A 14,670-nucleotide genomic window follows, 5' to 3' on the forward strand; every position below is an offset into this window, starting at 1 on the left:
GAGTCGCCACATTTCATCCGCCATCTTGTACCCTCAATCCAAAGTTTATTAAAATACGTTAGTCTTAACTTGGCCGTAAAGGCCCGTTGTCCTGTCAGCGACACTGGGTCGGAGTTGCAGGGGTCGTCCTGGCCAGGTGATGTGTTGATGTCCTCCACAGCTCCGTGCCGCTGCAGATGCATGTAAAAATACTTCTTGATCCGAGCGCTAGAACAGTCTTCTTCCAAGTAGCTGGAGTAACTCAGCGGGGCAGGCAGCATGTTTGAGCTGTAGCAATTTGATTCTAATTTCAATTTGGTGGAATAAGTGGTAATTTAGTACTTGGAAACATTAAATTGGATAATTAGATTGAGAAGTTCTTTACCAGTTCACGGCGTGGTGATTTTGACACTTTTCATACGAGTGTTGTCTTTTTATTAATGTGCATGTTAGCGATCAGAGACGTAATCAATTAAATAATGTAACCTAAGCCATCGAGCACCTTAGGATGGCATTAACATAAAATTCCACACATCCTATTTCTTTTAAGTGGATACAATAGGTAAGTGTTTAGAAAAAATTGTGGTAAGCTTTAAGGCCTGTTCATACAGAAGCCATTTGGATGGGGCGGCAGATCTGTGACTCCCACTCTGTCATTTGAGTAACCTTGATAAGCTGTCAGGTTATGTATTATATATAATTAAACTTAAGTATTCTGGCAAATGTTCATAATACTTCGACTGAAATCCACCCCTCCAGCATTTGTGCTTTTTTTACATCCTTTAACTTTTGGATTTGATGTAGACAGCCTTTTGATTTTAATATTTTACTTCCTGTTTATTTACTTTTTGTATTTAAATTTCTACAGTGAGCGAGTGCATGTATTTTCAGCAATGTGATAGCTCCTGTTGGAAAGGTACCATCATTGAAGAACGATGTGGGTGGGCACTAGCAGAACTTAATTGTGTGCCCTGTAAGGGGGGGGGGGGGGGGGAGAGAGAGGGAGGAGGAGGAGAGGAGGGGGGGAGGGGGGGTGAGGGGGGAGGGAGGGGTTGGTTGATGGAACTTTGACAATATATCGCCACCCACCACATTAACAATTCCTTCCAGCGCTTGTTATTTTCCTTGCCATACTCACTGGGTGGCCCCTTATTGCCAGGCTTATTTTTTTAAGTCTTAAACTGACCACCAGAAGATCACCTTCACCCAGACTGCCACCGAGTCAGATAGTGATTGGATGGGAAGGGAACAAATGCTCACCTCGCTGCCGCAAAGCAATTTTACTTTAATGCACTAGACCATTTATAGCACCTTCTGATTCTAAATTAATTAGTCTCTCTATCCCTGGACCATATCATGATTTATTTTTTTATCAATTTGTACTTTTAAAATGGTCACGTTTAGTCCTCCTGCAAATGCACAAAGGCACTTGCTGCATTTGTGGTTAATTAAAATGAATATTATCAGAAGTGTAAACAGAAGAGTTTTTTGGTGCATTGATACTTGAAGCAATGGCTAATAATCTTTGTAGAAGGGTCCCAACCTGAAAGGCCCCCCATCCACGGTCTCCAGAAATGTTGCCTGACTCGTTGAGTTACTCCAGCACTTTGTCTTATTTTTACTAACAATCTAACACTTGGTATTGATAGAAAAGGCAAGAGATGTTTTTAAATTAATGCTAACAGTTTCTTTGTCATTCTATATTTGTGTGTTTTTCTCCCCCCCCCCCCCCCCCCCCCCCCCCCCCCGTCTCTCCCCCCCCCCCCCCCCCCCCCCCCTACTATTGGTTCTTTGTAGCAGGGACTACACTTAAACAAAACCCTATTCACCATCCTTGGCATCCTGTTTGGCAGAGCCACATTATGGGTTGAACTATTCTTGTACTGTTCAATGTTCTACCCTCCATTAAAAGGCATCAACGTTGCTTGTCACCTGAATCCATTTGATCCCCATCTTATCACAGCCATTCCTTTTGTCCTCTCCACCTCCTGTCTGCAACTTAACAGACTTGTTTGCTCACTTTTATTTCAGATGAAAGGTCATCCGCTCAGTGTTAACTGTTTATCTCAACAGAGATTTTGCCTGACTGCTGAGTATCTGCAGTATTTTCTGTCATTGTCATAGGGGCGGTCACAGTGGCGCAGCGGTAGAGTTGTCGCCTTACTGCAAATGCAACGCAGGAGACCTGGGTTCAATCCCGACTACGGGTGCTGACTGTACGGATTTATACGTACTCCCCGTGACCTGCGTGGGTTTCGTGGGTTTTCTCCGACATTCCAAAGACGTACAGGTTTGTAGGTGAATTGGCTTGGTAAATGTAAAAATTGTCCCTAGTGGGTGTAGGAAAGTGTTAATGTGCGAGGATCACTGGTCAGCGCGGACCCGGTGGGCTGAGGGGCCTGTTTCCGCGCTGTATCTCTAAATTAAATATTCAGAATTCCAGTATCTGCATTTGTTTGTGTTTCATTTTATTTCTATCCTTGGGTCCTTACTCTCGACTAAGGGTAATAGGCCTCGTTTACCCCACAACCCATCATCATTTTGAACAACTTTATTAAATCTCCTCTCAGCCCAATTATTTAAAAAAAAGGCTTTTTCTAATCTATCCTTGCATCCTAAAAGCCCTGTCCCACAGTAGGAGTTCATTCCAAGAGTTCTCCCAAGTTTGCCCTGATTCGAACTCGGAGATTTACAGTAATGGCCACTCGACGGTACTCGGGGCTCTCGTGGACATTTTTCATCATGTTGAACATTTTTTACGAATCTTACCTGCCATTAGCGAGTCTTCCCGAGTACCTGCCGTTAGCGCTAAGAGACGTCCCCGAGCTCCGACGTACCCGCTACGTTCATTCTCCATGCTTACCACGAGTTTGATTTTTTTTTTTAACTCGGGAGAGCTCCTGGAATGAACCCGTACCGTATGACAGGGCTTTAAGACGTTTATATCATAAATAAAGTACAGTGACCAGAGTTGATGCAGTACTCCAGTTGTGTCCTAGCTGGTGTTTTATAAAATTCAACATCGCCATCGTGCTGTTGTAATCTCGATCTTCATTTATGAAGCTCAGGGTTCCACATGCGTTGCCAAGATACCCTGAGATTTATGCTGATATAGACCATGGTTTCTGTTCCATGTAGACTAGCAAGTGGTAGCATTTAGTGTGTATTGTTTCATATTGTTTCACCAATCCAAACATTTCACTTTGTACTCCATTGTGTGAAATTGTATTTGCCAATCTGCCAGTGCAGCCGTACATGACGTTGACTGCTATCCTCCATGTTCAACTCGTTTAGAGCCTTATGCCTCTAACTCTAAAGATTTTGCTCTGCAGCCCCAGGTTTTTCGTATCTGAGCATTAAATGCCATTGCCTTCCTCTTTCCAACTCAAAATTAACATTTTAATCATAACTCCCTCTGTCCCCAAGCTAATTTATTATGCATGTTGCTCATGACCTTTTTATATTTCATTTGCTTCCTTTGTGTCAAACAACCATGTATGTGGGACTGCAAGTGCATTTTAAGAACCTATATGTTCAGCATTACTGTGTTATGCTCCTTCATTTTATTATCTAAAGCTTTTTACATTCAACTACATTATACCTTCAACTTAATGAATTTACTTTTATAATCTTCTTTTCCAAAACCATTCCATCATTGAACTTTAATGAATTGGTCTTTAGTTGCCAGTTTTGTCCTTGTACTTATTTATGAGCTGGGGTGTAATTTCTAACATACTGCAGGACTCTGTTTCACTTTACCAGCATCTGTGGAGGTTTGGAAGATTATGGCCAGTCCGTCTACAACTATCACCCCTACCTCTTGGCAGTTTAGGATGCATTCCTTCAAGATCAGATGATGCGCTTACTTGTAGCATTGTCTAACCTTTGTTAACATTATCTAACATCATTGCACCTCATCAATATTCACCTCATTTGTTATCTGTCTCTGCCTCACTTAAAGAGACTTTGGAAGCATACGCTCCTTTGATAAGGACAAAGTATTTACACTATAAGGAAGTGACAATAGACACAAAATGTTGGAATAACTCAGCGGGACAGGCAGCGGCTCTAGAGAGAATGAATGGGTGACGGGTTTCGGGTCAAGACCCTTCATCAGCCCAGCATCCACAGTTCTTTCCTACACATTTTATTGGATAGTGATCCAGTTTTGTTTACTGGGGCACTCCAAAGATTTAGCAGCACACCGTATTGATCGTGGGATTTTCAAAAGATATATTCCTTAACATGTGGTCAGTTCCAATGTACTCATTGTAAAACATTATGCCAAGTACTAGTCCACCCAAATGAATGGAGCTAAGAGCTGGCTTGATAGCCTGGACATTTAGGCTTAAGAACAGCTTCTTTGCCGTTACTTTCAGCTTCCTGAACCAGTAACCTCCCGCACGCCCTTCCCGAAGATGTTGTCGCACGCTCTTACTCTTAATCTCTTCCAGAATGGGGCAAAGATCGCCGTACCCTACCTGTCTAACCCTACTGCAACATTTGCACCAACTGCTCCTCTACATTTGTTGTGTTTCTAGTTGCATGTATCTTTCCCAATGATGATCAGAGACAAAGGTTTACGGGGCGCGGGGAGGAGAATTGAGTTGAGAGGGAAATGTAGATCTGCCATGATCGAATGGCAGACCAGGCTCCATGGGCTGAATGGCCTAATTTTGCTGCTATGTTTTATGATCATGTATACTGTTTGCTCTATAAGCTTCTTGCAAGCGATGAATTTTATTGCACCCTAGTGTGCATGGCAGTAAACTAATCTGAATATGGCAGACTTCAAGTCAAGTCGAGTTTAATGTCATGTGTACAAGTGCAATGATAATCTTGCAGCAGCATCAAAGGGACATGGAATTGGACAACATACAATACCATCAATTACAAATAAATTATTCAAGACAAAGGGGTAGTAGTAATTAGTAAAACAAGTCCATTGCTGAGGTAGTATTAACAAAGCTTTTCACTGTACATGTGACAATAATAAATTCAGTGGTACACAAAAATGCTGGGGAAACTCAGCGGGTGCAGCATCATCTATGGAGCGAAGGAAATAGGCAACGTTTCGGCCCGAAACGTTGCCTATTTCCTTCGCTCCATAGATGCTGCTGCACCCGCTGAGTTTCTCCAGCAGTTTTGTGTACCTTCGATTTTCCAGCATCTGCAGCTCCTTCTTAAACATAATAAACTAAGTGTTCTTGGTTCTTGGTTTCTTGGTCTTTCAAAATATTCCGAATGGAATTTAAACTGGGGGTGGTGAAGGGAGGGCTTAAGCCAGAAAGGGTTATTGGGAAGAAAGAGCTACTTTAAATTTAGTTGCATCTGGTTGGGTTACTATAGTAGGGTGGAGAGCATGTAAGGTTCAGAAAGCTGAGGCTTGTTGGAGAGTAGCTGTCCTCCGACCTGGTGGTGTAGCGTTTCGGCATTCCGTAACTCCCGCCTGATCAATCCTTAATTCTTTTTGGGGGGGATAATCTGTGGGAAGTGAGGCTTCCAGGGAGTGCTGTGCAGCCGTGCTGGTGCGGACTCACCTGGCGGTCTCCGCGCACAAGGACGAGCCCGGTGGCCAAAGTGACGGCTGAGGACGGGCTGGACACGGACCACCAAGCACATGGGACAAGGACGGGCCCGGCAAGAACGAAGACCCAACGGCCATGTGCGGGGGAAGCTCAGGCTTCCGAAGACCAGAGAGTCAAGGAGGGCGCCGCTGCGGCGACGAACACCCAGATTCAGATTCAGATTCAATTTTAATTGTCATTGTCAGTGTACAGTACAGAGACAACGAAATGCATTTAGCATCTCCCTTGAAGAGCGACATAGCAAACGATTTGAATTAAAAAAAATAATAAGTGTCCGGGGGGGGGTGGTGATTGGCAGTCACCGAGGTACGTTGTTTAGTAGAGTGACAGCCGCCGGAAAGAAGCTGTTCCTCGACCTGCTGGTTCGGCAACGGAGAGACCTGTAGCGCCTCCCGGATGGTAGGAGGGTAAACAGTCCATGGTTGGGGTGAGAGCAGTCCTTGGCGATGCTGAGCGCCCTCCGCAGACAGCGCTTGCTTTGGACAGACTCAATGGAGGGGAGCGTGGAACCGGTGATGCGTTGGGCAATTTTCACCACCCTCTGCAATGCCTTCTGGTCGGAGACAGAGCAGTTGCCATACCATACTGTGATGCAGTTGGTAAGGATGCTCTCGATGGTGCAGCGGTAGAAGTTCACCAGGATCTGAGGAGACAGATGGACCTTCTTCAGTCACCTCAGGAAGAAGAGACGCTGATGAGCCTTCTTGATCAGAGTAGAGGTATTGTGGGTCCAAGAGAGGTCATTGGAGATGTTGACTCCCAGGAACCTGAAGCTAGAAACACGTTCCACCTCCGTCCCGTTAATGTGGATGGGGGTGTGCGTGCCGCCTCTGGACTTCCTGAAGTCTACAATGAGCTCCTTGGAACACGAGGAACGGGCCAGTCGGAGAGGGACGGGGCATTGCATCCAGCGCCTTCAAGATCATCTACACGAGGCACCCCTCCCTCCCAGGGACGCACAGAGGACGACGGGTCGTGCTTGTCTGGATCGGGGCCGCTCTCGGGCTCCCAACACATGGACTGGACTTTGCACATTGGAGTTTTTTCCCCCCCCGTTTTTTTGTTTAAACAGCGGAAAAGTTGTAGTGACTGGATTTGTGCACAAGAAATTCACCGTGGTGTGCATACACAAGACCAAAGATCATTGAACTACTGTGTTAAACTGAAGTTGCATTCAAACTCTTCCGGCAAACCCTTCCCTTTGTACTTGGGCTAGTTTTTCGATGTGAAAGACATTTTTAACTAGACTTGCTGCTTGATTCTACATTCTGAGCATGGGCATGGATCAGTTGCCGGAAAACGAGGCTGCTGTTTTGATGTTTTATCATTTAATTTTCTGTTACAAGCTGGCATCTGTACTTCTTGTTATTATCAGTTCTTGCCTCTTTTTTTGGTAATTAATTTTTTTAAAGCTGATTGAAATGGTTCTTTGGCAGCTGTTCCATGCACTTGTGAAATGTGTCGTTTTGCTGCCAAGATAAACACCTTTGGAGACGGAACATTTTCTGATTGTTCAGGGAACTACCTTTGATTATCTATTAGAGGTTGGATTTAATCCTAGTTTTATGCTGTACCAATATTTTAACATTTCAATCTGAATGCAGTAATTAACTTTACTCATTCATTTGTTCATAAATGAAATGCATTAACTTTTTAACTTCTAACCTCTCCTATACTTTTCACACCTTGCATTGATACATTAACTCTTTCTGTAACTTTCATGACAAACCTTCATGTTGAGCACAGTAATTGGCAAACCATTAGAAACATAGAAAATAGGTGCAGGAGGAGGCCATTCGGCCCTTCAAGCCAGCACCACCATTCATTGTGATCATGGCTGATCGTCCCCAATCAATAGCCCGTGCCTGCCTTCTCCCCATATCCCTTGATTCCACTAGCCCCTAGAGCTCTATCTAACTCTCTCTTAAATCCATCCAGTGATTCAGCCTCCACTGCCTTCTGTGGTAGGGAATTCCACAAATTCACAACTCTGGGCGAAAAGGTTTTTTTCTCACCTCAGTCTTAAATGGCCCCGTTGTTCTAAGACTGTGGCCCCTGGTTCTGGACTCGCCCAACATTAAGTTGAAGCATTGGGTAGATGCACTAATAGCTCGGATGAGGTTTTAAGCAGCTCCTTAAAGGTTTGGGGAAACTTGAGTGAATTCTAGAAATTGGTGCTGAGACAGTGGAGGAGATGGAACTATTATTTTTGTTGGCAAAATGAACAAGGGACCAGGAATGAGTAAGTCTCAACAGTTTGCAAAGCTGCAGGGTGTCACAGATGAGGGGAGGTCAAAAGAATATATATTTGAATACAAAGTTGAGAGTTGGTAATGCTAGACAGGGAGTTAGCATGTGTTGCAAGACCAAGTATCGTAAATAAATTGAGTGTATGGAATAGGAGGCTGGAAGCGGAGTTTCTGAATGTGAGGCAGCAACACTGGGAGTGCGCCAGAGACCCATTATTGATCCTGACCTCGGTTGCTGTCTGTGTGGAGTTTGCCCGTTTTCCATGTGACTGCGTGAGTTTCCCGGGTCTTTGAGGCAGCAGTTCCACCTGCTGCGCCACTGCTTTTGCAGTGCCTTTTTTATACATAGAACTAAAGGGCATCGTTTTAGAATGATGGATTGTTTAGCTAAGTTGGAAGTGAAGATGATGGTAAGTCTTTGTAACTCTCCATCTCACTATTTTGGAAGTAAACCCGTCGGGTAAAGTCAAGGGTGAAATAAGCTTGCCGCTCTTGGTCTTTGAGGCTAATGAGAAGCAGGGAAAAGGCGCTGAGGCCAAGATCAGATCTGGCAAAGGCTACAAATTGCCATGGAGTTTACTCCTGCACCTGTTTCATTCCATTATAAACTTTAACCATTCAACGATTTCCACGGATTTTGAAATTCGGTTAAAAAAAAATCTTTCTAAATCTCCGCTATAAATGGCTTTCCGTGAGGCAGTGAGCCGCTGCACCGATGGTTGAGTGCGTGGAAATCCGCAGGGTCGATTTTAGCGGAAAGCGTGCATGCGGGTGCAGGCCGACCGTCTTTGCGGGCGCATCTCTACAGCTAGCGCTGATCTCCGCACATGTAGAGTAGCGGTTTTCCTTTGTCCCCTAGGCCTACCATACCGGGGTTGGGGTGGGGCGCACAGTCACATACACGTACACAACGCTCACTCTGTAACTGTACGGCCTTGGTACGTACATGCGCTCTCCAGCCATCCAGACTCTGCGGAGGATTATCACAAATTTTCTGTGTAAATTAAGAAGTGACAAGCAAGTAAAATGTATTATTTTAAGGTACAATTTAAAAAAATGACAGTATAAATTAAGGGTAAACTGGCAAGAAAACGGTGTCATTTCAAGGTAGAATTATCAAAAATGTTCTGCTTTGACGCTTGCACCCCCATCCTCTTTTTTTTTCAAGCATCGGCTGCTCTAGATGTCAGCTGATCTACATTGGTGAGACCAAGCATAGGCTTGGCGATCGTTTCGCCGAACACCTCTGCTCGGTTCGCAATAACCTATATGATCTCCCGGCGGCTCAGCACTTCCGTCCCCCTCCCATTCCAAATCTGACCTTTCTGTCCTGGGCCTCCTCCATGGCCAGAGTGAGGACCACCATAAATTGGAGGAGCAGCACCTCATATTTCGCGTGGGCAGTTTGCATCCCAGCGACAGAATGGGTTTGAGAGGGAATATAGATCAGTCAATGATTGAATGGTGGAGTAGACTTGATGGGTCGAATGGTCTAATAGTCGGGACGAAACGTTGCCTATTTCCTTCACTCCATAGATGCTGCTGCACCCACTGAGTTTCTCCAACACTTTTGTCTACCTTAGATACGTCAGCTCTAGTTTATGTGATCTCTCCCTTTTTTAACCCTGGAGGCCAGTTTCCATGCTGTATGACAAGGACTCTACAGATTCACTGCTGCTTTTTCCCCACACTAAACCAGCGAGTACACTTCAAATGTACTTCGCTATCAGTAAACTTCTCTGATACCTTCGAGGTAGAAGAAATAAGGAAGCCTGGCATTTATAATTACTAAAAAAACAATTAACTTTGAACATACATATCTTGCATGTCTAATTCACTTTCTCAGCGCAATCAATGTATACAAACTACCAGTCTCTAACTTGTGTTGCTTTACCCACAGCTCCCGTTATTCAATGGTGTTCTGTACATTATTAAGTTAATTGTAGGAAGTGTGTGGTCTGCCAACTAATAGTTAAAATTCCGCAGAATTTAATGTTCTACCTTGTTAGTTATCAGTTTTTGAAAAGTGTTGATTAATGAACGTACCTAACTGGAGTCTAAAAATTCTCTTCAAAGAGCTATTTGGGTCTTGCCTTATCGATGTTTTTCAGAGACGCTGCCTGATCTGCTGAGTAACTCCAGCATTTTGTTCTTTCATGTCTTTCAGGTACAGGTCTGGTGAATCGATCAACTCCTTCTGTGGTGATGGTGCACTCTCACCGCGCGCTTCCACGCCAGTCTCCATGTTCATCCCTGTACCTCCCAGTATTCCTCAACTAGCAAGGCAGCAACTCTACAAAACCGCCAGACGTAACTCCCCTGGCTCGCTCCCTGGTCGTCTGAACCGAGCACTGTCCCTGGGCACCATCCCACCTCTCACCCGGACAGGTACGGGTTGCCTCTGGGGACTGAAATTGGGAGAAGTTAGCGCTCGAGCCTGGTTAACGTGACGGGGTTAATCTCTTGGTCAATTCTACTTGTGTTGAGGTTCCTGCAGGCTGCTGTGGTGGTGCACGGAGGTGTACAGATGTACACATAGTCAGATGCAGCACAGAAGCATGTTTTTAGTTTAGTTTATTGCGACGAGTACAGAGATACAGTGAAAAGTTGGTTTTGGTTGCGTGTTATCTGGACACTACATGGTTGTTGGTGCATCTGCACGTGCATGATTCGCAGTCCCATTGGTTATTTTATAACATGAGCAGAGAAAGTGCATGATTTTGTTATAAACGGTGTAGAACTGAATGTTATACGTCCACATTTGACGTTTTACAAACGGAGAAACCAGAAACTGCAGATGCTGGAATCTTGAGAAAATTGCAAAGTGCTGAAGGAACTCAGCGGGTCAAGCAGCATTTGTGGACGAAATGGACAGGCGCCGTTTTGGTCAGTACACTTTTTCAATCAGAAACTCTGCTCCTCCATTCTCTCCAGAGATGCTGCCTGACCCGCTGAGTTCCTCCAGCACTTTGTGTTTTGCTGAAGTTTGGCATGTGCCTTCCTCAAGCCCGCAACTTAGCACATGTTCCGAGCAGCTAGCTGGTTATCTTTTTTTGAATGTTGTTTCCCCAAATGCTACCGTGAAATAGTTCTAGGAAATGTGACCCTGCAAATCGGGACCCAGTGTCCCGGGTTAGATTCTGACTACGGGTGCTGTCTGTACGAAGTTTGCAGGCAGAAAGATGGAGGTGGCAGCTTGGGGATTGAATCTGTGGGAGCTGACTGAAGGCAGTAGTGACTTCAATCTTCCTCTCTTTGTGACCTCTCTTTGGGCTTTAGAGATACAGTGCGGAAATGGGCCCTTCGGCCCACGGAGTCCGAGCGAACCATCGATCACCCTGTACACTAGTTCTCTCCTACACACCAGGTATAATTTACAATTTTACTGAAGTCAATTAGCCAACAAACTTGTACGTCTTTGGAGTGTGGGAGGAAACCGGAGCATCCCCGGAGAAAACCCACATGGTCACAGGGAGAACGTACATACTCTGTACAGACAGCACCCACTGTCAGGATCGAACCCGGGTGTCTGGCGCTGTAATGCCTCTGTCACACTTAGGAAACCTGAACGGAAACCTCTGGAGACTTTGCGCCCAACCCAAGGTTTCCGTGCGGTTCCCGGAGGTTGCAGGTGGTTGCTGGAGGTTGCAGGTAGTGGAAGCAGGTAGGGAGACTGACAAAACCTCCGGGAACCGCATGGAAACCTTGGGTGGGGCGCAAAGTCTCCAGAGGTTTCCGTTCAGGTTTCCTAAGTGGGACAGCGGCATTAGGCAGCAACTCGACCGCAGCCCCTCTCATAGAAATATAATTGCTGGATCAGAAGCCCAGTGTGCAAATTTTGCCCTACTTCTGAAATATTTTCATATTTGCTTTTCTGTTTTGCATGCAATTTAAAAGGGAATTATATTGAAAATTATTTTCAGTAATGCTTTATGCGTCCCTAGCCTATACTTCCTCATATAAGCTACTATTCCTGAGGTAGCTTTACACATTTTTTAAATGAGTACTCTGCTCATTCTATTTAGGAGAACACTATGAAATATGATCATTGTAAATTCTAATTGCCCTAAATTAAAGAGCTGCCTCTGAATGGATGCTAAAATAACGGCATGCAAGCATGTGTATCACTTAAGGACTATGAGCGAGATGAATTGGGTGTATTTATGGGCTGATTATATATTAATTATGCTATATTTCAACAAGCATATTGTTTTAATGTTTGAAACTCTAACATTTTAACAGTAAATTTCTCCATGGGTGTAGATGAGTGGTAGAATCCAGGGGGTGGGGTTGATGAGAATGTGGGGCAATTCAAAATATAAGAATAATCTAGCATTAGCTGTACTTATACCATGCTGCGGCATAATTACTTGCTCCTATCCTCATCTGCTCCCAAGTTTTTTTACTCCCTTTTCAAAGGTGGCACAGTGGCACAGCAGTCGAGTTGCTGCCTTTTAGAGCTAGAGACCAGAGTTATATTCTGACTGCGGGTGCTGTCTGTACGGAGTTTGCATGTTGCTTGACCGTGTGCGTTCACTCTGGGTGCTTCGATTTCCTCCCACATCCCAAAGACGTGCAGGTTTGTCGGTTAAATGGCTTCTGTAAATTGCCTCAAGCGTGGAGGATAGAACTAGTGTACGGGGTGATTGCTGGTCGTCACGGACTCTGTGGGCTGAAGGGACTGTTTCCACGTTGTATCTCTAAACTAAATTAAAATTCCCTGCAAGTGATCATGTTCCTCCATCCCTTATATATCCATATGCCTACCTATGTCCCCACGTCCCACTATCGTATCTGCCTCCACCTCCTCCCCTGGCAACCTGCACCCACTCTCTGTGGCCCCTCATCCCCTTCAGTGCCAAAGTTCAAAATGGTACTGAAAATCACGAGACCATGCACTGGGAGCGCACACAAGTCATGCAAGGCTAGAAGTGAACCTACTCAGTCATGGACCACCCATCGCCTCTTTCCACGCGATTCCCTACTTTGGCCTCAAAACTCAGCAACCCCGAGAACTGAAGTGAAAATTAATCTGCATCAATTCTAAACTTGTTTCTCCATCCCTCTCCAAAGTAGCGTTTGGTTTTTAGAGGAGGCTCTTTTGGGCCTGCACCCAGTGGAGCAGTCGTGCTCTCCTTCTGAATTTAGTTAAAGAAGCTCCTGTCGACACATGGCCATAAAATTAGTCGGCCTTTGTGCCTTGCACCCAGCTGCGCCTGTCAGTATGCAACGTACTATAAATCTTTCAAAGCAGACGTGCTTTAACAAGCAGCAGCGCCTGCCGCAGTGTTCGAGCTGTACTCCAGCACCTGTACAACATGAAATGGTTTAGGTGCAGTGTTTGTTTTTAAAAAAGCAATTGTATACTGAATGGGACCAGAACCATTGTGATGAACTTTATAATCACCAATTTTGAAGTACATTTTTTAAACTTTGAAGCTGCTGCTTATAAATTAATGGTTTGACTCCAAATGGGGCCATGGATTGCCGCAATTGTATTTTCATTTTAACGTTTAGGCTGGGAAACCACATTCTTGGTGAGTCTGTAGAAGGATCCCGACCTGAAACATCACCAACCCTCCCAGAGATGCTGCCTGACAGCTGAGCTACTCCAGTACTCTGTGTCCTCCTTTTTAAAGCATCATCGTCAGTTCCTTGTTTTCACAAACCACATTCTCTAGTTAGAATATGTTGATTGATGTTCATTTAACAATCCTTCTGATGTTTACTGGGATCTGGTTGCTTTGTGCAAATGTTATCATGTTTAAAGTTATTGACTTGCAACAATTTGGATGAGAATGTAACAGTGGATCTTGGCGTTTAGACACTTATGTAGAGCACATTTGACCAAAGAGCATTTCTTGATTTAAAGCCTGCATCAATATCGAGTCGATTCGAGTTTGACAGATGCACAAGTATGGTGAGGTGCAGGTAAAACGAAAATCTTGCTTGCGGCAACATCACTGGCACATCGCCACACGCACACACACCTCAACAACCATGTTTGATCTTTAATCTAACTATTTATTTTAATATATGTTGATATCGTTAGTTAACAAGAAACAATCAATCTTAGATTTAAGATTAATGATTAACATGGCAATAGTGTTCCAGGTTTTAGTTGCTCTCTGATTGTACAAGTGGTCCCAAGTTGAAAGTCTTGACGCAATGTTGTAACCAGTAGAAATCAGTTGCCTCTATCCACTCTATCAATTCCCCTCAGTGTTTTAGGGTGGTACATCGGCTGAGTTGCTGCCTTACAGCGCCAGAGACCTCTGGTGCTGCCTGTGCGGAGTTTGCACGGTCGCCCTGTGACCGCGTGGGTTTCCTCCGGCTGCTCCGGTTTCCTCGCACATCCCAAAGACGTGCGGGTTTGTAGGTTAATTGGCCCACGGTAAATTTACCTCGGTGTGTGGGGAGTGGATATAACATAGAATTAATGTGAACGGATGATCGATGGTTGGCATGTACTCGGTGGGCTGAAGGGTCTGTTTATGAAGCCTGCAGACTCATTAGTTCTTTATCATATTTGTGCAAAAAAAAAATGATAGCATGAAGGGAGGTTATTCAGCCCAGAATGTCTGCTGACAAAAGAATATTAATTATCACTTTTAAAAATTGTTAATGATCACAATACTCAGCATGTTTTCAAATTATCCATAATTGGTCAGGAAAGAGGCAGAGTTTGTTTCAGTGTTATAGTTATGACCACACTTTCCAATTATACTTGTTTAAGAAGGAACTGCAGATACTGGAAAATCGAAGGTAGACAAAAATGCTGGAGAAACTCAGCGGGTGAGGCAGCACCTATGGAGCGAAGGAAATAGGCAACGTAGGTTGAAACCCTACTTAAC

The 14,670-nt window shown here is 44.5% G+C and overlaps 1 protein-coding gene across 2 annotated transcripts in view; it reads left to right on the forward strand.

Annotated features, from left to right (window-relative positions):
* Positions 1-14,670, forward strand: part of tmem201 (transmembrane protein 201) — a 119,214-nt gene that overhangs the window by 53,682 nt on the left and 50,862 nt on the right. For both annotated transcript variants that reach the window (XM_055659623.1, XM_055659625.1), the window contains exon 7: positions 9,984-10,204. In XM_055659623.1, the coding sequence (XP_055515598.1) occupies positions 9,984-10,204 (221 nt within the window). The remainder of the gene's footprint in view (positions 1-9,983; positions 10,205-14,670) is intronic.

Source organism: Leucoraja erinacea, chromosome 30, assembly GCF_028641065.1.
Source record: "Leucoraja erinacea ecotype New England chromosome 30, Leri_hhj_1, whole genome shotgun sequence".
Classification (NCBI taxonomy): domain Eukaryota; kingdom Metazoa; phylum Chordata; class Chondrichthyes; order Rajiformes; family Rajidae; genus Leucoraja; species Leucoraja erinaceus.